We start from the raw sequence: 22,184 nt of genomic DNA, 5'->3' as shown, positions 1-22,184 counted from the left end.
TTTTCTGAAATGACTGCTGAGTCTGGTTTGAATAATTACCGTGGATTGATTCAGTGGCACGCACATGCCACTGAATCACATTACATCAAATACAGGCCCACGGACTCATGTAAGGATTTTGGACAGTTTCATCCGTTGTTTTTTTTTTGTTTTTTTTTTGCTGAATGCTGTGTCTTTTCTTGATATCTCAATATCGCATTTCCTGATTGTTATTTCTTGCTTATGTTCATTTAGGCCTGTCTCAAGCTATCAGGGACCCACCTGTGTCCATCGATTGCTCAAGATCCAAGATATATATATATATATATATATATATATATATATATATATATATATTATATATATAACCCCATGGACTAGTTTTGAGCTTGGCGATATATAAGTGTGGTATATACTCAGTAGAAAAATCTCTGTTGACTTTTAGGATCACAGATTGGATTAGGGAAAGATGTCAGCAAGATGCTTCCGTATTGTTTCCAAGAAAGTTTCATAGGACCCTGTCGGTCAGTGAATTCCAGCTGGCGGGCTCCAGGGAAAGAGCTTTTTTCTGGCTCCTGCCCTTTGGTGGTGACACCCTCTTCTGTGAGATCTGCCCCCCACCCATTTTGGCCTTCCCAAAAAGACATAATGGGATGTGTTATTCTGTTTTTTTTTTTTTATTATTATTATTATTTTTAACATTTTATATTTTAAATTACTAACATTACAAACAACATATACAATATTTCACCCTGTGCTATACATAAGAAAGGAAGATTTGGTTCTTCGGATATATCCTCATGATCGCCAAAATCCACGGGATGTGTTATTCTGGAGGGGGTTCATGAACCAAGAAAACACTCCATCTCTCCCCCCCCCACTTGCCCCATTCATCTTGCTCCCTTCTTCCCCCTCTTGATGAATTTTAACCCCAAATTTCTTGTTATTTATTGTTCTAATGTCGTGTATTGGTTTCCATTTAGCTGGCCAGACTCCACCCAGAATAAAGGGGTTAAATAGAATAGAATAGAATTCTTTATTGGCCAAGTGTGATTGGACACAGAAGGAATTTGTCTTTGATGCCTATGCTTTCAGTGTACATAAGGAGAATAAAATTCATTCATCGAGAATAAAAAGATACAACACTTAGTGATAGTCAAGGTTTCTAATAAGCTATCAAATAGTACTAGGAAACAAGTAAAACAGTATAATTGAAAGATACAAGTGACATGGTTATAGTTATAAGTGGGAAGAGAGAGATACTAGTAAGGAAGAGAAGAAGAAGAGTAATACATTCTTAGTAAATTATTTGACAGTGTTGTGGGAATTAGTTAAGCAGAGTGATGGCGTTCGGGGAAAAACTGTCCTTGTGTCTACTTGTTCTGTTGTGCAGTGCCCTATAGCGTCTTTTTGAGGGTAGAAGTTGGAACAATTTAAAAGAAAAAAAAAAACAGTTTTATTGATTGTAAGCCACCTAGAATCGCCTCCAGGGGAGATGGGAAGCAATGAATGAATGAATGAAATAGATAGCATAACCATTTGGCCCCTAGGATAATGAATTCAACTCAGAGATTTTACTTTTAACTTTACCCAGGTTAAACTTACTCAGATCAGAGTATGGCCCTTTAAATTCCCATGCCCATCCTTCTGAGGTGGATTAAAGCTCTACATTTGTCCTAAAGAGCCCACCTGGCATAATTTTAGGGCGTTATAAAATACCCAAGATTAGAAGGGAAAGGCTTATTTTACCTTGGTGTTTACTTTATTGTGCAGCACCAGGCATTGTATTTTCTTCCTAATGGAACTTGAGAAGTGACGCCATCCTCAGTTTTGGGAAGAGCCCTCTTAACCCATTAAATTGCTGCTCACTTGCGCCCAGTGTTTGATCTGAAGGCTGGAAATTACAGAGGGCAAAGTGAAAATAGCTGGTGTACCTCTTCAGGGTTTTCGTTTGGGAAATTGCTGGAGAACGGGTGGAATCCCTTTCCTGTTGATAGAAACCAGGGCAATAATATTTGCCTGTGTTTTCTTCCTCAAAAGAGGAGCTGCCCTTAATTGTGTGGTGACAAGTGTGCATTTTGGAGCACTTGCAGGCAAAGCATATCAGTAGCGCTTTTAATAATATGGATAAGGGGTTCACTTAAAAAAGAAGATAATTAAATATTGGGCGACAAGGAAAGGAAAAGTTACCAGTGGAAGCTTTGCATATATTCCCAAATTCCTGCATTATCGTATTTGTGTGTTTGTTTATTTAATTTCTATGTCAGCTTTCTCACCTAAGTGACTCTGGGCAGTTTGCAACGCTATCATAAAGCCCTTTAAATACATGAATAAAGGTAACAGGTAATCCTCAACTTCTGAGTCCAAAATTTTGGTTGCTAAGTGAGACAGCGGCTAAATGTTTCTCAAGTCAGCCTTGAGGAACAAACGATAAACTTTTAGAGTTAAAGCGTTTCTCTTCGTTCAAGTACCAATGGTTTTTTTTTTTTGTTTTTTTTTTTTTTTGGAGCTCCATCAGATTTATTGACTTTATCGCAGAGTTTCTATTTTTGAAATTAGAGGGTTCTTCAAACAAAAACATTGTCTGCTACTTCGATCGTAATCTGAGAAATCTGTTCTTTGGACTTTGTGTGGTCCTGAAGGCTACGGCCATGGATGGGAAAAGAGATTGCTGAAATATCTTTACATACCTCTCTGATGACATTTTAGGAATATCGTTTTTTTCACAATAGGGTTAAATTCTCCCCTTCTTGAGAAGCAACACAAAGTTGACTTGACTGATCTCAAAAAGCTAAATAGGACCAGAATTGTGTGTGTGTGTGTGTGTGTGTGTGTGTGTGTGTGTACGCTGGGCGATTTCCCCAGAAATCCCATCATTGTAGTTAAAATTGGAAGTGGGGAAGAAACATCTCAGAAGAAGAAGACAAGAGAAACCCATTTCCATACAGGTAGTATGTCCTCGAATTACGATCACAACGAAGCCCAAAATTTCCATCGCTAAGCAAGAAAGCTGTTACGTGAGTTTTGCTCCATTTCACGGCTTTCTTGCCACAGTCGTTAAGCGAATCACTGCAGTTAAGTCAGTAACACGGTCGTTAAGTGAATCCGGCTTCCCGATTGGACTTCGCTTGTTAGAAATTCGCAAAAAGGGGAACACCGCAACCGTCATAAGTACATGCCAGTTGCCAAGCGTGCAAACTTCGATCATGTGACCAGGAGCACAGCTGCAACAGTTGTCATTGTTTAAAATGCGCCACTTTGGTCATCACTGTCGTAATGTCAAACGATCACGAAATAACTGGTTTTAATGGCGGCGAATATCTGTAGCTCAAGTATAGGATGAGAATGAAGGTTTATTCTCCGAGCTTGTGGGTTGGTTTCCGAATTTTTCCTTACCTGGCTAGGTAACGTCTTCAGCGGAGTTGAAGCGGGTTGTTTACAGGTAGTCCTCAACTTAACGACCCCAATTTTGAGCCCAACATTTATGTCGCTAAGCGAGAAATTTGTGGAGTGAGTTTTTACCCCATTTTGCCACGTTTGTCAAGTGAATCACCGCGGCTGTTAAATTAGTCACACCCCGGTTGTGAAGTGAGCCTGGCTTCCCCGTGGACTTGGCTGGTCAGACGGTCGCGAAAGTGGATCACGTGACCCACTGGACACTGCGACCGTCGTAAGCAGGAATCGGTGATCAAGCATCCGACTGTAAATCACATGACCATGAGGATGCTACAACAGTTGTAAGTGTTTTTTTTTTCAGTGGCGGTGTAACTTTGGTCACTAAATGAACTGTCATAAATCGAGGACTATTTGTATAAGATACACTAGGATTTGGAAGAGGAAAGGAGAAGATGGTGAGAACTTATTGCTTTAGACCAGGCTTTAGTGGATTATAGATGTATATGAGCCAGGGTGGCGCAGTGGTTAGAGTGCAGTACTGCAGGCTGCTTCTGCTGACTGCCGTCTGCCTGCAATTTGGGCAGTTCAAATCCCACCAGGCTCAAGGTGGACTCAGCCTTCCGTCCTTCCGAGGTGGGTAAAATGGGGACCCAGATTGTTGGGGGGCAAGAGGCTGACTCTGTAAACTGCTTAGAGAGGGCTGTGAAGCACTGTGAAGTGGTATATAAGTCTATAAGGGCTATTGCTGTTGCTACCCTGTTTCCCTGAAAATAATAAGACCTCCCTGAAAATAAGGCCAAACGCTTATTTCGGGGTTCAAAAAAAATATAAGACAGGGTCTTATTTTGGGGGAAACACAGTATATATGTATACATGCACACTAGTTCAGGCTAGCCCCTTCTCATTTTTATGATTTCTGCATTTCTATTCCTCAAGAACTGAGACATAAGTTTGAATGCCTGTGTCCCGGATGTTTATTAATAGGCAAAAAAAAAAACCCTTATCAGAACCAGAGCAGGCGGGCACATGTTTTAACTTGTGTTATCACATGCTTCTGTTTGCTTGAGATACAGCCTAAGAGGTTGAGGCCGGCTTGATCTGCTACTCCGGGTTTGTTTACTCAGAAGTAAAGCCAGCGTGCCGGGCGGCTTTTGGCCAGATCGGCCGGCCTGGAGTTGGCATTTTTAAAAGGGAAGCTGGAATCCTTGTTTGTTATCTGTAAGCAGATCATATCTGCAAAGGCTGGTTTCCAAATCTGGAAAGGAAGGGTAGGCAGAGAAGAAACGCCATAAAAAGGACCAGATCTGGAAAGGTAATTTGGCTATCCAGCCTGTCGTTTCATTGAGCAGACGTTAGGACGGATAGCTTTACATCTCCTATTTCCATTTGATGCCTCTGTAAATGAAAGTCTTCCACAATCCTTATTATATTCACTCGTAATAATCAAGTGCGATAATCTATCATTTAAACGTAACAGAGTCGGGCAACCATCCCTTCATTTCCTGTCCATGTGGAGCTTTTATCTGTTTTTATTTTCATTTTTTTGCTTATCCTCATTTTTCCGGGGGAGGAGGAAATTGGATTTTGTAAGGGAGAGATGTAGGTTAGGGTTGACTTGTAAAAGCCAGAAAACGTATTGGCAGGCTCCCAGGAAAGATTTGACGGGAATGTAAGCATTGCCTCCTGACCTTGTCTCTCTCCTAGACCGTATCTGGTCTCCCTTTCTTGTTTTTAGCAAAAAAAAAAAAAAGGAAGGAAAAAACCCTCACGTTTTTAGGATGTTTAATTTTGAGTTGAACGCTCTAATTGTTCTGGATTGGTTTCTGCATTATCTGAGATCACTGGATTCAGAGCTAATATTTGAAAGTTTGCCAACTTAACATTTCTTGGACTTGGCTCATTTGTAACCGCTTGGCACATAGCAAGAACATTTCAGTCAAGAAATGAGGATCTCAGGGCATTGTCTGACTCAGAGATCTTAGCTTGTTGGGGAGCAACAAACCAGGAGATCCTGGTTTGATTTAGATACCAGCCCTGGCTTCCCCTCATTAACCGCTTGTCAGAAGTGCCCAAGGATGGTTGCAAATGAGAATTCCCATGACTCTGGGATGCTGCAACCGTTGTAAATACATGCCAATGCCAAGAACCTGAACTTCGAATGCCGTCACTACGGGGCTGCTGCAACAGTCATAAGTGCAAGAACTGGTCATAAGTCACTTCTTTTCAGTGCCGTTGTAACTTGGAACCGCAGTTAATGGTTGTAAGATGAGGATTACCTGTATTATTGACCAAGATTAGGAGAATAAGTTAGAAGCAGTCCTTTCATTTTGCTGCTTAAATGTTGTTTTAGGATGAAATTTATTCACAAGCAATCATTTTGCAGTTTAATTACAGAATACTCTTTTGTCCTTTCAGCTTTCACTGTGAAATACCTGACAATCGTGAATCGCACCTGAAATTTATCAAAGGGGTTTATTGTTAATCGGTAAGTTTAGAGATCCTTAATGCCTAGCAAAGTTATCTTTTTCCAGAATTGTGGGTTTTTTGTTTTTTGTTTTTAAAATCTAATTATTTTGCATCATTTTGTAGCCAATCGCTTATCTTGTTTAACTTTCTAGGTATTTATTTATTTTTAATTGTTTGATTCTGCCTGTAGACTATAGCGGAAGTGTGCTTGAGAGGGCACAATACTTTTTTTAATAATTATTTTCTTTAACCTTTCAAATATTTGTGCCGAATGATTCGATGGTAGGTAGCAATAGCACTTCGACTTCTATACCGCTTCACGGTGCCTTACAGATTTTACAGATCTCGGAAGGATGGAAGGCTGCGTCATGGCCATCATATTTTCTTTGCTGCTATATGTAGATTTCATACATCCTCCTTTTCTCCCAGCGCTTACTTATCCACAAATTGTGTGATCAGAAAAGCCACAATCTGGACCAGTTTTTTCTTTTGCACTTTAACCAAACCAGTTTTGTGTGCAGCCTTCATTTCATTAAGTCCCTAATTAGGAAAGATCCATATAGACTATGCATATCAATCTCTCTCTCTCTCTCTCTCCTTCCATCCTGCCTCTTAGTCAGCACCGACCTGAACTTTTCCCTTGTCTTGAATTTTTTTATCCCGCCTTTATTATTTTTATACTCCTCCCTCCTCCTGTTTTCCCTACAAGAACAACCCTGTGAGGCGAGCTGAGCTGAGAGGAAGGGAGGGAGGGAATGGCCCTCATGTCTAAGGCAAGACTAGAACTCACAGTCTCCTGGTGATTGGCCCAAAGTCGCCCAGCTGGCTTTCATGCCTATAAATGGCATCAGTTAGCCAGGACAGTCCAAGATGCTGATAGTTGTGGTCATTGTATTTGTGATGCAACTTAGAATGTCACTGGGGGAAGATTGGCTTTGCACTTCTGTCATTCTTTCCCTTGTCCTAGCCAGAACCATAGCAGAAATGGCTGTAAAAATACTTAACTTTCCCTGGTTTTTAAAACCCTATTTTCCTTGCATTTGGGACTCTGTCGATATCAGAATATCTTCTCTAGGACTGATTCACTGAATGCTCAGCTTCTCAAAAAGTGGTTCACGTATCATACAAAGCCATGTTTTGTTTAATAACCTGCAGTTGGATAAGTTAACATGACCTACAAAAATGTGATTTGCAAATGGCTGTGGCGGATCCACATGGGGCACTAACCCAAAATCCAACAAGCTACCTTACAGTTTACCATCTTCAGGAAATCAGACCAGAAACTTCAAAAAAAAAAAAAAAAAAAGGAATGTTATTGGAACTAATCCGTTTACTGGAATCTTAAGAACATTTCTTAAGCTTGAAATATATAAATGATGACCAACCTGTAAAATGATTGGCTTAGGGTTGACTTTGTTATCCGATGCCATATTGAACAACAATATCCATGATTCCCAGTTGTGGCTTTGCTGACTTGTAGTTAAGATTCAGCAGTACTAGACGTCACTGGATCTCTACACCCACCTTAGAATTGCAGTATCAGCAACATTAAAATTGAATTGAACATTATGGTAGCTGGATTTAATTAGGAAATGAATTGCCCAGAATGCAAGGAGCTGTTTTAGGTGTGCCCAGCAAATGAAATGCATTTTCTTTTTAATTTTAGTCTTTGAACAGCAGACTCCTAAATTGCATGGCATTTGAACACCAGAAAGGTTTAAAAAGGAATTAATTTGTAGCAGAGGAAACAGTTGAGAAACAAGTCAGATTTGTGGTTGATTATATTATCATCATTAAAGATATTATGCAAGTCATTTCTTTCAGAACAGGTTCATTGAGTCAGATTCAAATTTGAACCCTAGTGTCTTTTAGAATTTTGACATTTTTACGTAGATTATAGGTTAATTTTAAGAATGTTTTACACCTTTTGTTATACATAGCCACTTCAGTAAGAGTTTTGAGTTGAAATGTAGTCTGTGAATATTTTAAGCAAAACATAATGCAGTTAGTAATGCCTCTTCCTAAATTTTATCACTAGAATTCTACATACATCCTTTTGGTCCGTGGGGTGACTCTAATATTTCCGATATTGTAATATTTATTTGCAAATAATAAATGCACTGCTCTCGCATCCACTTTCTAATTTTGTCTTCCAGATCTTTCCATGATATATAGCGCTGCAGAACTGGAAAGCAAGGGTGAGGACCTTGCCTTGCAGCTAGGCTCTGTCATGGTACGTGCACAGATCCTTCAAGCTTGAGCAAAAGAAAAGAGAGCTGAAGAAAAGAAAGGAATGCTAAAGATGGCAACCCTTAGGTGTTTACAGCACTCTTACAAAGTTTGATTGTGATAAACCACTATTTCTCAACCTTGGTAAACTTGAAGCTGGGTGGATTTCAACTCCCAGGATTCCCCAGCCAGTTTTGCTGGCTGGGGAATTCTGGGAGTTGAAATCTATCCAGTTTCAAATTGCTACGGTGGAGAAACTATGCTAAAGAGTTATAACTCCTTCAGAAGACTGTTCGCTTCACTCAGTTCTGTTGAGGACATCATACAGAAATTCAGGTTCTAATGAAAGAAGCGAGTTGAGGATTTAAATTAAATCATTGCTATCCCTGGAAGCCTCATCCAAATGAAGCTGCTTCCCCTCTTTTTTTGTTTTACCTGGACAGACAAAAAGACAGTTCTGTGTGCTTCCAAACCCTTGTTTCCAATGGACAGAGAAAAGCAACAACAGGTGTTCAGTACAACGAGAGATACTTCCAGAATTTCTGTTAGAAAAATAAATTACATCATTAGTGCAGCTAAAACAGTGGACTTGACTGGGTTCACATATTACACTAAGTTTGTGGTTTAACCATTGCTTGTTGAGGAAACCACCACTAGCTGGGTATCTCATGCTAAGGCTTAACCTGTGAATGAGTGTAGAAGATCTTAGAGCAGGGGTGTCCAACCTAGGCAACTTTAAGACTTTAAGACTCTTCGTGATCATTCAGTTAGGAGAAAAAAATGTGACTAGCATGTACGAGTGTATTGACATGAACAGAATCGTCGGCTTGACTTCTAAACTTAAATCCTTCTCAGGATGAAGAGACTCATCACAGCCTTGAATGCATCCAAGCTAATCAGATCTTCCCCAGGAAGCAGCTGATCCGGGAGGATGAAAATCTCCAGGTCTTCACTTGATTCTCCTTTGATCTTGCAGTGGGATCCAGGGGCTGTGTGGGATTGAGGTCTAGATCAGAGAAGCAGAACTTTTGAGGTGCTTGGTTTTGCTTTCAACCTAGAAGATAAATGTTTTGGATTGAAGCGGTGAGTTTGGTTGCAAAAATTCTAGGTATAGACAATCCTTGACTTAGCACTGGTTCCTTAGCGACCTTTAAAACAGAGGACTTACAACCGGGATTCAAAGATCCGACGGTCAGGCGATTCCACCATCAGGTCACTGAACGTCATGAATGAAGGCGAAGATACGTGTCCCAGGATAATGTTGCAGGATCCAATCTGGGTGGGGCACCGAGACCAAAGATTTTGTCTTCCAAGCTTGCGAGAATACAAGCGAGGTCGGATTGTATTTGGGTCAGACAAGGAGACCCAAACTCATTGGTAGCCTCCCATTGCCATGAACAAGGACACACTTTCAATTTCGCACCTTACTAAGATTGTTGGCTGAGCAGGTACAAAAACAGCCAGGGAAATGATTGAAGCCTGGGAAATGGTTCCTTTGGGAAACGGGGGGGGGGGGGGCGCTAAATTACCAATAGCTTATCAAATACTTTGGAGCCGAGGGCTTGGCGGCACAAGGAAACAACAGCCGATCTCCAGCCCTCAACTCATCAATCAGCCAATAGGAAGGCACCACATAAACACAACTCCCAGAACGGCCCAAATCACCTATTCCAGTAGAGAGAAATTCCCTGAAGCTGAAGCCTCCAGCATGAGTCCGAAACCTTGAAAGAGTAAATCTCTCGTCCCGGCGACCGACCCAAATTTGATCTTGCATCATTATCCTGGGAAACGTATATTGGTCTTCCTTCGCCAATCGTGTGTTCTTTCAAGGGGTGTGCATTTCTGAAGTAGATGCCACCCGTAAAGGAAATGAATCTTTCTGCTGTCTCTGCAGGTCCCATTTCTCGAACTTCATGGGGAGAGCACGGAGTATGTCGGCCGAGCGGACGATGCCGTCATTGCCCTGTCCAACTACAGGCTTCACATCAAATTTAAGGAATCTGTGGTGAATGTAAGTTGTCTCTTTTCCGAAATGGAAATTTAGTGGTGAGGGAAGCAGGAGCTGCACCGGTGGGGCTTCAGTTCGAAACCGAAAATATCTGAAAAGCCACCGTGGTGTAATATTTTGGGTGACATCGCTCATTGGTTGCATTTCAATTCCTTGCCCTTCAACTCTTGTGCCGCCTGGTTGTGGGCGCCAGTGCAGAGAGGCGTGTGGAATTTTAAAGCGATCTCACGGGTTCTTGTTCAAAACAGGTGATTGACAGCAAGGAGAGCATCATTGCCGTACTTTATTATTTTAATCCTCCTGCATATTCTGCTGCGGGAACTTGCGAGTTTCCTCATCAGCTGGCAAGTTAGAACACCTCTCGTCCTCGCAGCTGCGCAGCCGCAAGAGTTTGTTCTTCTTCCTCTCCCATCACGAAGCTCTGAGTCATCTCAAAGCAATGACAGGGAGAAGAAATATAGTGGAATTAGAATTTATCCTGATCGGTAACTCGGCCCAGGCCTCGATGCTAACCAATTCTCCAACTTTGTTATTAGAGCTGTTGGAATATTGTAAGCAGGCTGTGAAGTTCTGCCGTGCAATGCTGAAGAATCTCAGGAAGGGTACAAAACGTGGAGAATCTTCCTTTATAGTAATAGCCCTCAGACGTATATGCCGCTTCACAGTGCTTTCCAGCCCTCTCTAAGCGGTTTACAGAGTCAGCCTCTTGTCCCCCAATAATCTGGGTCCTCATTTTACCCACCTGGGAAGGACAGGAGGCTGAGTCCACCTTGAGCCAGTCAGGATACTACTTAGAGCCCTCCTCTTCCCTCCCCACCTGCAGCACCCCCAGCTGATGTGTCATTTTTGTGCTGCTTGGCCTGTTCCCAGAGAATGTCCTAAACAGCATCAATATCCTTATTTTATTTTTTCAGAATGCATATTCTGTGGATGTGAGACTCTGAAGCCTTTTAGGGAATAAAACAGATGTTGGAGATTGGTTCTTTGTAGCAGGTCTGACAGCCATTTTATTAACCTGTTTCAAATTAGACTTTCTTTTTTTAAAAAAAGTGGGGGGGGGACGTTTCAAGCAGGGCCGGGGTCCTGGCAGATGCCAGACAGAGCTTTGTAGGGATTTTTGGTAGCCTCAGCTGCTGAAACAAAATAATTGCATTCATTCATTTTAGATTTTTATTTTAGATTTTTTTAAATCCTGTCTTTTATTTTTTATAAATAAGGCGGAGAAAATATCTCATACTTCTTCCACCTCCTACTTATATCTACAACAATAAACAGGGGTGGGGATTCAGTAATTTTAGCAACCGGTTCTCTGCCTGGTTGCTGGGCAGGCGTGGCCATGGTGGGTGTGGCCTATTCAGCTTCCTGCTGAATTCGGAGTGGGGCGGGGTGCGTCTTTGCCCTCACCAGACTCCGGATGCCCTTCGGAGGCCAGAAACGGGCCTGTTTTTGGACTTCCGGTACTTCTGGTAGGCCCGTTTTTCACCCTCCCAGTGCCTCCGCACAGCCCCTGCACTTACCATTTTGGATACCATCTGGCATCCAAAACAGCTGCATGGAGAGTCCTGGGTGGGGAGGGGTGGGGTCAGCCAGTCCTTGCAACAACTGGTTTAGCAAACCGGATTAAAATTAACATCTGGTTTGTCCGAACCGGCTGAATCCCATCCCTGACAATAACTCTGTGAGATGGGCTGGGCTGAAAGAGAAGTCACCCACCTGACTTTCATGCCTAAGGCAGGATTAGAACTCCCAGTCTCCTGGTTTCTTAACCACCACACCAAACTTAAGCCAGGTTTTGGCAGGTTTATCTCTACACCCCACCTTCCATGGCCTGTCTTCACATGATTAGCCGTAACCCAAACTTAGCTGTAATCTTCCTCCCCCCCTTTTTTTTGGGGGGGGGGAGTGGGGTTTATGCTAATCCATAAACTAGAATTCTCTAATTAAACAGAAAGATATCCCCTGTTCAGACTTGGCTGGATTGGTTCCCCCCCCCCCCCCCACCTCTTTCTTTCCTTTGCAGCTGTGAGTTCGTTTTCATTTTAGCTGATTCTTGCCTTTGATGTGCAGCGAGTCAGTTGCAAAATTAACCTCCCAAAGAACTCAGAGGAACAAAAATGTTGTTTGTTTAGCAATTGACAGCATTCTAAATAAAGAATGCAACTGTGGCTGACATGAAAGTGAGTTATTGCTCGGCTATGCGAGAGCGAGCGCTTGGAATGCCTCATGAGTAGGCATGCCTACCGTCTCAGATCGTTATGTAATATTAAATGAATTTATACTCTTAATATCGCCTGGGAATGACTGCGATGAGAAACCTCGGGCAACTACAGCAGAAGGCAGCAGCAGTTCAAGAGCTCCGGTTGTGCAACACACCAAATTCCCCTAACCTCGGTTCACGAACCGTATAGCGGCAGTGTGCCTATAACATGACAAGCCGAAAGCAAGCCATAAACTGGCGTAATGTGGCCTGGTTTGCATAAAATAACAAAGATAAGTGGCTGGGTTCCCACATCATCTTGGACCCCTCCATTAAACCACCAGGATTTACACAGTGACGATCATTTTAGCTCTCGTGCAAATGCAGCCAATTATTCACTTGTCAGGGAAAGACTGGGGAGAGCTGTGATAGTTGGTTACAAGGAGAGAGGTGGAACCAAAATTTATAATTATTTAGTAGAATTTGACAGAGCTGAAGACATAGTAAAAGGAGCTATGATAGGCTGGGCTAGGAATATTGGACATAATATCGAACTAGACGATTGGGAAATAATTTCGAACAAAAATTATAAATTAACCAGATCGGCAAAATATAAAGAAAATCAATATAAAATGTTTTACCGTTGGTACTTGGCACCCTCTAGACTGGCAAAAATATATCCAAATTTAAACTCCAATTGTTGGAAATGTGGACAAAAGCAAGGTACCTTCTTTCACATGTGGTGGCTATGCTCCGAAACAAAAAAATATTGGATGAAAATACATAGTTGGATACAGGAAGTAACAGGCTTCCAGATAGCATATACACCAGAATTGTTTCTTCTAGGAATAATGAAAAAGAAATATGAAAAAACAACAACATATATTATTCTCCATATGACAACGGCGGCAAGATTGGCATTTGCGCAATGTTGGAGAAGTTCAAACATACCCTCCGAAGATTTAATAATTAGAAAGATATTAGATTGCGCTGAGATGGATAAAATGACATTGGAACTGAAAAGGACAGATGGATTCGGACTTTTACGTAATATGGGAGAAATGGTATAATTGGATTGAAGATAGAAAAAAAGGGAAATAACAGTTAGTAGATTTTGTAAAATTATAAAGAGTATAGGAGAACATTAGTGTGATGATATGTAAATCGTCGCAGTCATGCACAAGAGTCGAATAAGAATTGTTTAATTGTTAAAACCCAATTTTTTAAAAAAGAGAGGTGGCACTAATAAAGGAGGATATTTGTAGTCCGGCGTTGAAATGAGGGATCCTGGGTGCTCTCTGGAGCTTGGTGGTTTTCTTGCAAGGCATTTTGTTACCCAAACTGGATGACGCCGTCAGAGCACTGATGATTTCATTCTAGTTTGAGTAATGGGAGCGTCTGCCAGGAAACCACCGAGCTCAGAGGACCCCCTCAGAGGTGCTAGCAGTTCTCCGTGGCAATTGGGCAAGACGAGGATTGGTGGCTTGAGATTTTGAGAAAGGAGATTCAAATATGAGTCTTGAAATAGGTGGCAACAAGGCCCGATCTACAGGGCTGCCTTTCTCTAAGGACACCCCCTAAATACTGCTACCTGATGGGGAGCTAGCTAGCCTCTTCCGTAGCGGCCCCCGGAAGGCCCTGCCCCTTGAAACCCAGCAGGCCTCCACCCGGCTAGCCTTCCATAGAACTCTGAAGACCTGGTGGGGTCCGTCCCCCCGTTCCCCCCCAAGCTCTGTTTTAAGATTAGGTGACTGCACATCGGAAGGTTGGCTTGGTGCCAGATCTTTGTTGTTTTTAATGTGTCTAGTTTTATAGTTTTGATACGGCTTTTCTGCTCTTTTAACTTTTGATTGACAGCTGCCCAGAGCTGTTTCTAAGATGGGCGGCTATATAAATAGTTTAAGCGAACAAATGAGGTCAAGAACCCTGGAGACGGTCTTAAAGAGAAGATTCGGAGGCTGTTGAAGAAACCACAACTCCTGGAAAGTCTCCTGCTCGAGCATGGGGTTGGACTACAAGACCCCCCCCAAGGTCCCTTCCTACTCTGTTAGTCGGTAGTCTGTAAATCAGATAGTGTGGATAGGGAAGTGACTGGGGCGGATTCCTCAATGGAGTAAAAGAGGGAGGAAAGGAAAAAGAAACCCAGTGGCAATATTCTGTATATTATTCTATACCCCGTCATAGTATTTCTCAGGTGTCGTAACTTTTAAGACGCGTGGACTTCAGCTCCCAGAATCCCCCCCCCCAGCCACTTCTTAAAGCTGCCGAAATTGAGACGCACTGGCCTATCTCAGTAAATACAGTTCTAGCCTTCCTGTGGAGTTGGTTTCTCGATCTGGTCTACCTTACAGGGGTGACCGATGACGATTCCAAGAAATTTCCTAATAGAAAAAAAAATGGTTAGGGAATTAAACCCTAAATCTGCCTAGAGCAGGAAGGAACTCTTCCCTGCTAGAGTTTTTAAATACTAGTAGGTGTTTAAATAGGGCTGGAGATTTCATCAAGGAAGGATTCTTGCACTGAGCAGGGAATCGGTTAAGATGATCTCTCTAGTCCCTTCTGACTCTTGCATTCGCTAATTTTATAATGGTTTGATTCTAAGTAGTGCAGCTGCAGTTTTCAGTACTTTGGAGAGCTCTTCTCCCCTTTTTTTAGCATTTTTAAAAACCGGTGGAGTTAACAAGCGAAATCCTTATTAGGCATGATTATCTTGGTTAGCTTTTATCTCGCAGCTTCATTGAAAACGGATCCCCTGACTCTTTCCTTGTTGCTTAGATCATGTCTCCAATGCGAGGAATATGAATTTGATTCAACTCCGGGAGATATTGGAGAACAGCAACATAGCCTGGCGGGCTATGGGGTCGCGAAGAGTCGAACATGACTTAGCCCCTGAACCACAAAAACAGCTCTTTTCTTGGAGGGAATTTCTTGAGTTTTTGCTTCAGAACATCTTGTCCAGGCAGAAATTAGTAACCCAAAATTCACTTTGGCTTAACCAACTTTACTTTAGTAGACTACCATGGGAAAAACAGGCCTATACGTTGTGTTCTTCCATGAATTGCCCTTCGTAAGCACAAAAAGGTGTGAACTCCATAAAATACACAATCCCATTCTGCTTCCCTCCGATCAGGACATGAGGTTTAATGGGCCCAGTGTTCAATTTGTGTTTGTTAAGTTACCTAGCCGATGTAGGTTTATATCCCATCTTCGGTTTTTGCCTAATTTTGTTCTTTTGTTTGCAATTCATTAGAATGTCTGTAAGTTTGCCGCTTATGAGATCTCAGTAAGTAGAACACTGTTGTTTAGCATTTGTACTGCCGCACCTTTGCTTGGAATACAGTGAACATGTGCTGACCGTGGCTTGCGACATAGGCAGGCATGCATGGATCATGTCAGAGCATGAAGTTGCCTCCTGAATAAAAGATTCCGTAGACCAAGTGGCCAACTCATGGAATGAAGGACGGCTTCTCTGAAAGGCTGACGCACCCATCTTTTGGGAACAGCTAGATTCAACGAGGATTCCTTACGCATGCATGAAATGTGAGAGGCTTCTCTCTTGGTTGTCCAAATCAGGTTGCTCTCAAAAGTTATGCGCTTGAACTGAGTTTGATCCTAAATAACTCTTGGATAAGTTCACTCAGTTCCAAGGGCTCAGATTTGACGTTGAACTTCACCACAGTCTGTCTTCTCCCATTTGGTTTAATTTTGATTTTTTTTTTTTTTAATTTCCTTGCTCGTGTATTTCCCCCAAAGTGACTCTTCCCAGCCACAGTGCACAGCCAGTTCAGAAGCTTCTAATATCTGTAGGAGATGGTTTATTTAATTACAGGCAATCAGCATTCCTAGAGATTATACTCTGTGAAATGCCAGGGGTAAGCTTGACTAGTTCTGCATGCGCATTCATAACCAGGGAGGTAATTGGTAATGTATGGACCAATCTGACTTTTGGAGGAAGCGACCTTACGAAGAGCACTGAAAAGGGGTTAGGAATAGCGAGTCAAAGAAATTAAAGGGGTGAGATAAGACAAAGAAGGAAATGGGACGAGATCTAATTTGCACCACTATCATTAACTATTTTTTTCCCGTAGCTTTTTGCCAAATCTTCCTGACTTCTGCCATACCCATCACACTTTTTTGTTCATTAATCGCACCTCTCAATTTTGGAAGACCTCGTCAGCTTCATCCAGGGGTGACTTTGGGGAGGGGTCCTTGGTGCTCTCTGAGCTTAGTTGCTTTCTTGCAGACGCTTTGTTACCTAAACCAGAGGTCTCCAACCTCAGAATTCCTCAGCCAGCCATGGGAGACGAAGTCCACAGGTCTTAAAAGTTACCAAGTTTGGAGATTCCTGATTTAAATCAACCTTTCACCCTTGCTACTTTTTTTTTTTTGAGGGGAGGGTAATCTTTTGGGGCCACCTTGAGATCTGAAACCCAGAAACCCCTTTGTAGAAAAGTACATTTAAATGCACAAAACAATAAGTGGAAAAAAAGTTACAATTTTTCTCCCCATCCAATGTATGGCCCTCCAATTTAGAGGAGCTATTCCTAGGATCCTTCTAATTGCTGGGCAGAGAAGCAATCTTCACACTGATATTAAACGGCCTTGCTAAGCAAACCACCTCCTTGTTCTCCAGTCACAGCATCTACCCCTGCAGCCTATTATTTTCAATTTTCTCCCAATCATGGTTTCCATTTTGCCAATTTTTCTTGGTCACGGACAATTAATAGCATCCATTTCAATTCCGCTCTTTGACACGTCCCTGTCATTCCCATTTACATTTCTAAAATCCCTCCCTCCCCTGCTCACTTTTATCCCGGCATACTTTTTTTTTATTGTTCTTTCTCCTGGAAGTTGTTTCTTTTCCCATTCCCTATTTCCAAAGTGTTTACCTTGCCCCCCCCCAAAAAAAACAGTCAATTCGTTGTTTTATTAAACATTGCATTTTGCTAACAAAATTCCAGCAAATTGTTATTGGAGGCTGGCACTAATTATTGACCTGCATGGTATGTTTTGCTTTGTGGTGATTTTCAGCATGGAGATTGCTCGGGGGAATGGGATATAATGCTTGACAGAAAGGCAGAATCCTTAGGAGCATGACATGCCTTTCCTAGGGTGTAAATACGCCATTTTTACGGAGAGTAATGAAGTACATAAAGAAAATTATTCAGAAGGAAGGAAAGCGGAACAGATGGAGAGAAGGAGCAGAGGAAGTGACAACTGAGGGGGCTGTAAGTGTCAAAAAGGAAACAAAGAGCCAGTAGGAAGAAGAAGGCAAGAGAAAACTAGAATATTTAGTTTAGTGAAACATACGAGGCCTTTGACTTCTAGATATAATTCACTTTTAAAGCCCTTCGTGGCTCTCGGTGGGACAGCCTTCTTCCCAAGACATCCAATTGGTCCATAAATTCTAACACAGGTAATCCTCCACTTATAATCGTTTGCTTAGCAATGGTTCAAAGTTACAACGGCCTTGAAAAAGGCAATTCGTGACCGTTTTTCAAAGTTACGACGTTTGCAGCCTCTCCGTGGTCAAGTGATCAAAATTTGGCCACTTGGCAGCCGGCTCTCTTTCTCTCTCTCCCTCCTTTCCAAAAATTGGTAATTCCTTCAACCTTGGTGGTCAGGATTTCTGTGACTTCTCTATTCGATTACAGGTAGCCTTTTAATGATTTGAAGTTATGACAGCTTCAGGAGAAAAAATGACCAGCTCGAAGTTATGACCATTGCACTACACACACACACACGCGCGCGCGCCATGTGATAAGGAATTCGGTCGCTTGGCAACCTTGACAGTCACGGTGACCGTCCCCAGCTGGCTTCCAACAAGCAACCTGATTTACTTAACAACTGTGCAGTTCATTTAGCAGCCGTGGTGATTCACTTAACGACTGTGGGTAAACATGGTTGTAAAATGGAGTCTGGTCACGAGACGGCCTGCTTAATGGCTGCAGCACTTAGTAACTGAAATTTGGGTCCCAATTGTGGTCGTAAGTTGAGGACTATCTATAATTGGGCCCATTTTGGTTTTTGAATGCTTTTGATTCCCAGGCCATGTGCGACGGCATTGTGTTGTTTGGTTTTTAATTTGATGGGTTATATTTAATAAGGTTACATTTAAGTTCTACCTAATTTATCTACTTTAGCCCATGTTATGGGTGTGGAGAATTTGCCTCCCACTCAGAATCCGTTAATTGGTGCTCCTCCTGAAGCTCATCCTAGTCGTCAGCGTAACGAAGGCACCGTGGCCTGTGTGAGCCTGGACACTCTTTTTAAGTCTTTGGGGAAGTCAAGCCAGACTTGAATGTGGGGAAGTTTTGCAAGCCACCTTCCTAATTTCTAAAACACTTGAGTCTCTTCCTCATGCATAGTTAGGCTTCGTTAGAGTTCTCAGAGTAATTTTGAAAGTTAGTGAAGCAAGAGCTGTTTAAGGAAGACAGTTGTTGGTTGCGAAGGCACCTTCGACCCTTCTTGGATGAGAATGAAATCTTTTCAAGGGGGGGGGGGGGGAAACAGAGAAAGTCCAGTTGCCTTTTGGAAAAGCACTTTTGGGACAACCGTGACCTGAATGATTGAGAATCTCCATAGACATTTGTGCGCCAACTGTCCTCATTCCTTACGGCCAAATTTCAGAGACACGTACTAAAATGTTGGCGAGTTTTACAGTAGAGTTGAACGCAACACCATTTCCTCAAGGTGGAATTTTAGATCGAAATGAGAAATGCGTCTACGTGCCATATTATGTCATCGCTTTGCTTCATGACTTAACGTTGGATACTTCTATATAAAGGGAGGGAAATGCTACCAGTAATTGACAGCATGAGTAAGGTTTCATTCCAGGGCTCCAGCTGTCTGCTAAATCCTTGTGAGAAAATGGGTGTTAGCCTTTCGGAGTAAAACCTATGTCACCTTTTCCGTCACAGGTTCCATTGCAGCTCGTAGAAAGCGTGGAATGTCGGGATATTTTCCAGCTTCACTTGACTTGCAAAGATTGCAAAGTGATCAGGTGGGTACGGTCCCTGCACAACACCGTCCGTATTTCATGTTAGTTAATGGCAAGTGAGGCCTCCCCTCCCTCAAATGAATACAACTGCCTTTTTTTAATCATTACAAATTACCCTTTAAACAGCACTTCTGTGGTACCAGCAAAATACTGGCAGAACCATCTCAAAAGTTTTAATTCAGCAGTGGATGGCATTGGGATGTCAGAAATAATGGCTCATTTATGTATTTGTTAAATTTATCTGCTGCCTGCCTGGAGAATTCTGGGAGGATTCTGGGAGTTGGGAGTCCACAAGTCTTCAAAGTTGCCAAGTTTGGAGACCTCTGACCTGTCAGGAAATCAGTGTGCAGGTCATAATGAACATGATTATTTATAAAATAAGCTCTTCCTGAAGGTTAAGCCTCAATAGATCATTTCCTTCTGGTCTGCTCTGACCCTTAGCCTCTCATTTCATCCGTCAGCTGCATCGTATTTGTGAAGGGCTTTTGCATGGGTTTTTATTATTATTATTTTTTTTGGCAGGTGCCAGTTCTCCACTTTTGAGCAGTGTCAAGAGTGGCTGAAGCGGCTGAACAACGCCATCCGCCCCCCCTCAAAGATAGAGGACGTTTTCTCTTTTGCGTACCACGCCTGGTGCATGGAGGTCTACGCCAGTGAAAAGGAGCAACATGGCGATTTGTGCCGCCCAGGTACGATGGGTCTTTGGCTTGCACAGCAACAGGCTAGGACTAGGACAGGTTTTTTTGTTTTTACAACCACCGTTAACCTGGTACACTACAGGCAGTCCTCCAGTTACAACCATCCCTTTAGCAAGCATTCAAAGTTACAACCACGCTAAAAAAAAATGTGAATTATGACCGGTCTCAGGTTTACAACCATTGCAGTCTCCCAACAGCCACATGATCGAAATGGTCATGTGATTGCCATTTGTTCCTGGCTGGGGAATTCTGGGAGTTGGAGTCTGCCGGTCTTAAATAGCAATAGCACTTAAGACTTATATACGGCTTCATAGTGCTTTACAGTCCTTCTCTAAGTGGTTTACAGAGTCCCCAACAATCTGGGTCCTCATTTTACGGAAGGATGGAAGGCTGAGTCAACCTTGAGCCAGTCAGGATCGAACAGCCAAAGTGCTGGCAATCAGCAGTTGGCAGAATTAGCCTGCAGTACTGCATTCTAACCATTGTGCCACCATGGAGAACAGAATGGAATTGGAATTGGATTAGAATTGAGAATAGGGTGGGAAAGGACAGACTGTAGAACAGACTAGCAATAGCCCCCTCTAAGCGGTTCACAGAGTCAGCCTATTGCCCCCCAACAGTCTGGGTCCTCATAAACCGCTGTGCCACCACGGCTCCTAAAGCCCAACTTGCCAAGATTGGACACCCCTGGTACGAAGGAATGTTTGAAGCACCACATTGGAGTTGATGACTCTTTGAGGAGGGGCTTGTGCACGAGATGAGGGTCCTGACCTTGTGGAGCGCCAGCCGCAAGTTAGCCTTTGCATTGTGCTTCCTCCGTGGCGCTATCCCGTGCCAGGGATTGTTCGGCTCCCCTTCAGTGGAGCAAATAAGACGTTTGCAGCAGGGATGTCCAACTTCGTCAATTTTAAGACCTGTGGACTTCAACTCTCAGATTTCAGCTTCCAGAATTTCTGGGAGTTGGAAGTCCACCAGTCTTAAAGTTGTCAAGGTTGGACATCTCTGTTTTACGGAGCATTGTGTTTGCTGTTAGGCAGGATTAATGAGCTTTTCAAAGTTCTGAATAGACTCAGGAGTGAGGATGAGTTCAGGAATGCTCTGCTATTGTTCAATCATCGGGGAATCTCTCGCTCTACAAACACCCGCGTGGTTTCTGTTTGCTTCTCGCTGTTCTTGCAATATCTAGGAGAGCACGTGACGTCGAGATTCAAAAACGAAGTGGAACGGATGGGTTTTGACATGAACAATGCCTGGCGGATCTCCAACATCAACGAGAAGTACAAGTAAGCCCTTTAGATGATCACGGAGGCTTTACCCTTCAGAAAACCATCTGCTCTCGTCAAAAGCCCAACATTTCTGGGCATTTCAGCTGTACGTGGCCCTGGCTATGATCGTATGCCAATAGCGCTAATTATTTGAAGCAACTTGACATTTTGGGAACAGCTTTTAATGCCTCCGAAGGCAGATCGAAGGAACCTGGCGTTCCACTGTCGGTGTTCTGTCAAGCTTTTATGAGCTACTCAGTGAAAAGATGGACGCAACTATCGCGCTCTGGTCTCAAAAAGCTGGACTTTTGACACCAGCTACCGTCATATGAGTCCGCTTTTGGCTTTTAAACTGTCCTGTGGTTTTGTTTTGTTTCAATTCATACGAGAGCCCAACAGTGAATTATGGCTTAGCCAGTTCTATTCAATAAATTCTAGATAAAAAACTTACTGTACCCCAGCAAAAAAAACAGTTATGATTGCTGCTTTTCCCCAAATGGAAACTGCCTGCTGAGATTGAGGAAGTGAGGCTGTGAAGATTGTGGGATAGGAAAGAAAAATTTTGTTGTTTTTTTTAAATGATCATCTATTTATTGAGAAAGAGAAAGAGCCGGTTTGGTCTAGTGGTTAAGGCACCAGGCTAGAAACCAGGAGACGGTGAGTTCTAGTCTCACCTTAGACATGAAAGATAGCTGGGTGACCTTGGGCCAATCATCAGGAGACTGTGAGTTCTAGTTCTGCATGAAAACCAACTGGGTGACTTTGGGCCAGTCAGAGTCAATCCTACCCACCTCACGGGTGGTTGTTGTGGGGAAAATAGGAGAAGTTAGATAGGTTGGATACGTTCGCTGCCTTGAGTTTATTTATAAAAATAATAAAGATGGGAAATTAAAAAAAAATTAAATCAGCTTTAGAAACTTTGAACCTGCAGTGCTGCCCTCTGATG

The 22,184-nt window shown here is 42.6% G+C and overlaps 1 protein-coding gene across 4 annotated transcripts in view; it reads left to right on the top strand.

Moving 5' to 3' along the window:
* Positions 1–4,385: 4,385 nt before the first annotated feature.
* MTMR3 (myotubularin related protein 3) overlaps positions 4,386–22,184 on the top strand; it is a 35,177-nt gene continuing 17,378 nt past the window's right edge. For 2 of the 4 annotated variants that reach the window (XM_070951639.1, XM_070951638.1), the window contains exons 1-8: positions 4,386–4,687; positions 5,791–5,860; positions 7,998–8,074; positions 8,926–9,015; positions 9,965–10,081; positions 19,196–19,278; positions 19,798–19,964; positions 21,160–21,256. In XM_070951639.1, coding sequence (XP_070807740.1) covers positions 8,006–8,074; positions 8,926–9,015; positions 9,965–10,081; positions 19,196–19,278; positions 19,798–19,964; positions 21,160–21,256 — 623 coding nt within the window. In that variant the 5' untranslated portion in view covers positions 4,386–4,687; positions 5,791–5,860; positions 7,998–8,005. Of the gene's footprint in view, positions 4,688–5,790; positions 5,861–7,997; positions 8,075–8,925; positions 9,016–9,063; positions 9,154–9,964; positions 10,082–15,525; positions 15,559–19,195; positions 19,279–19,797; positions 19,965–21,159; positions 21,257–22,184 lie in introns of those variants that run through there. The other 2 variants (XM_070951637.1, XM_070951640.1) reach the window with 2 other exon arrangements.

Source organism: Pituophis catenifer, unplaced genomic scaffold, assembly GCF_029215685.1.
Source record: "Pituophis catenifer annectens isolate HBS135680 unplaced genomic scaffold, rPitCat1.0.hap2 SCAF_10, whole genome shotgun sequence".
Lineage (NCBI taxonomy): Eukaryota > Metazoa > Chordata > Lepidosauria > Squamata > Colubridae > Pituophis > Pituophis catenifer.
Note: the sequence above shows the minus strand (reverse complement) of the source record. Positions and strands in the feature narration are given on the sequence as shown.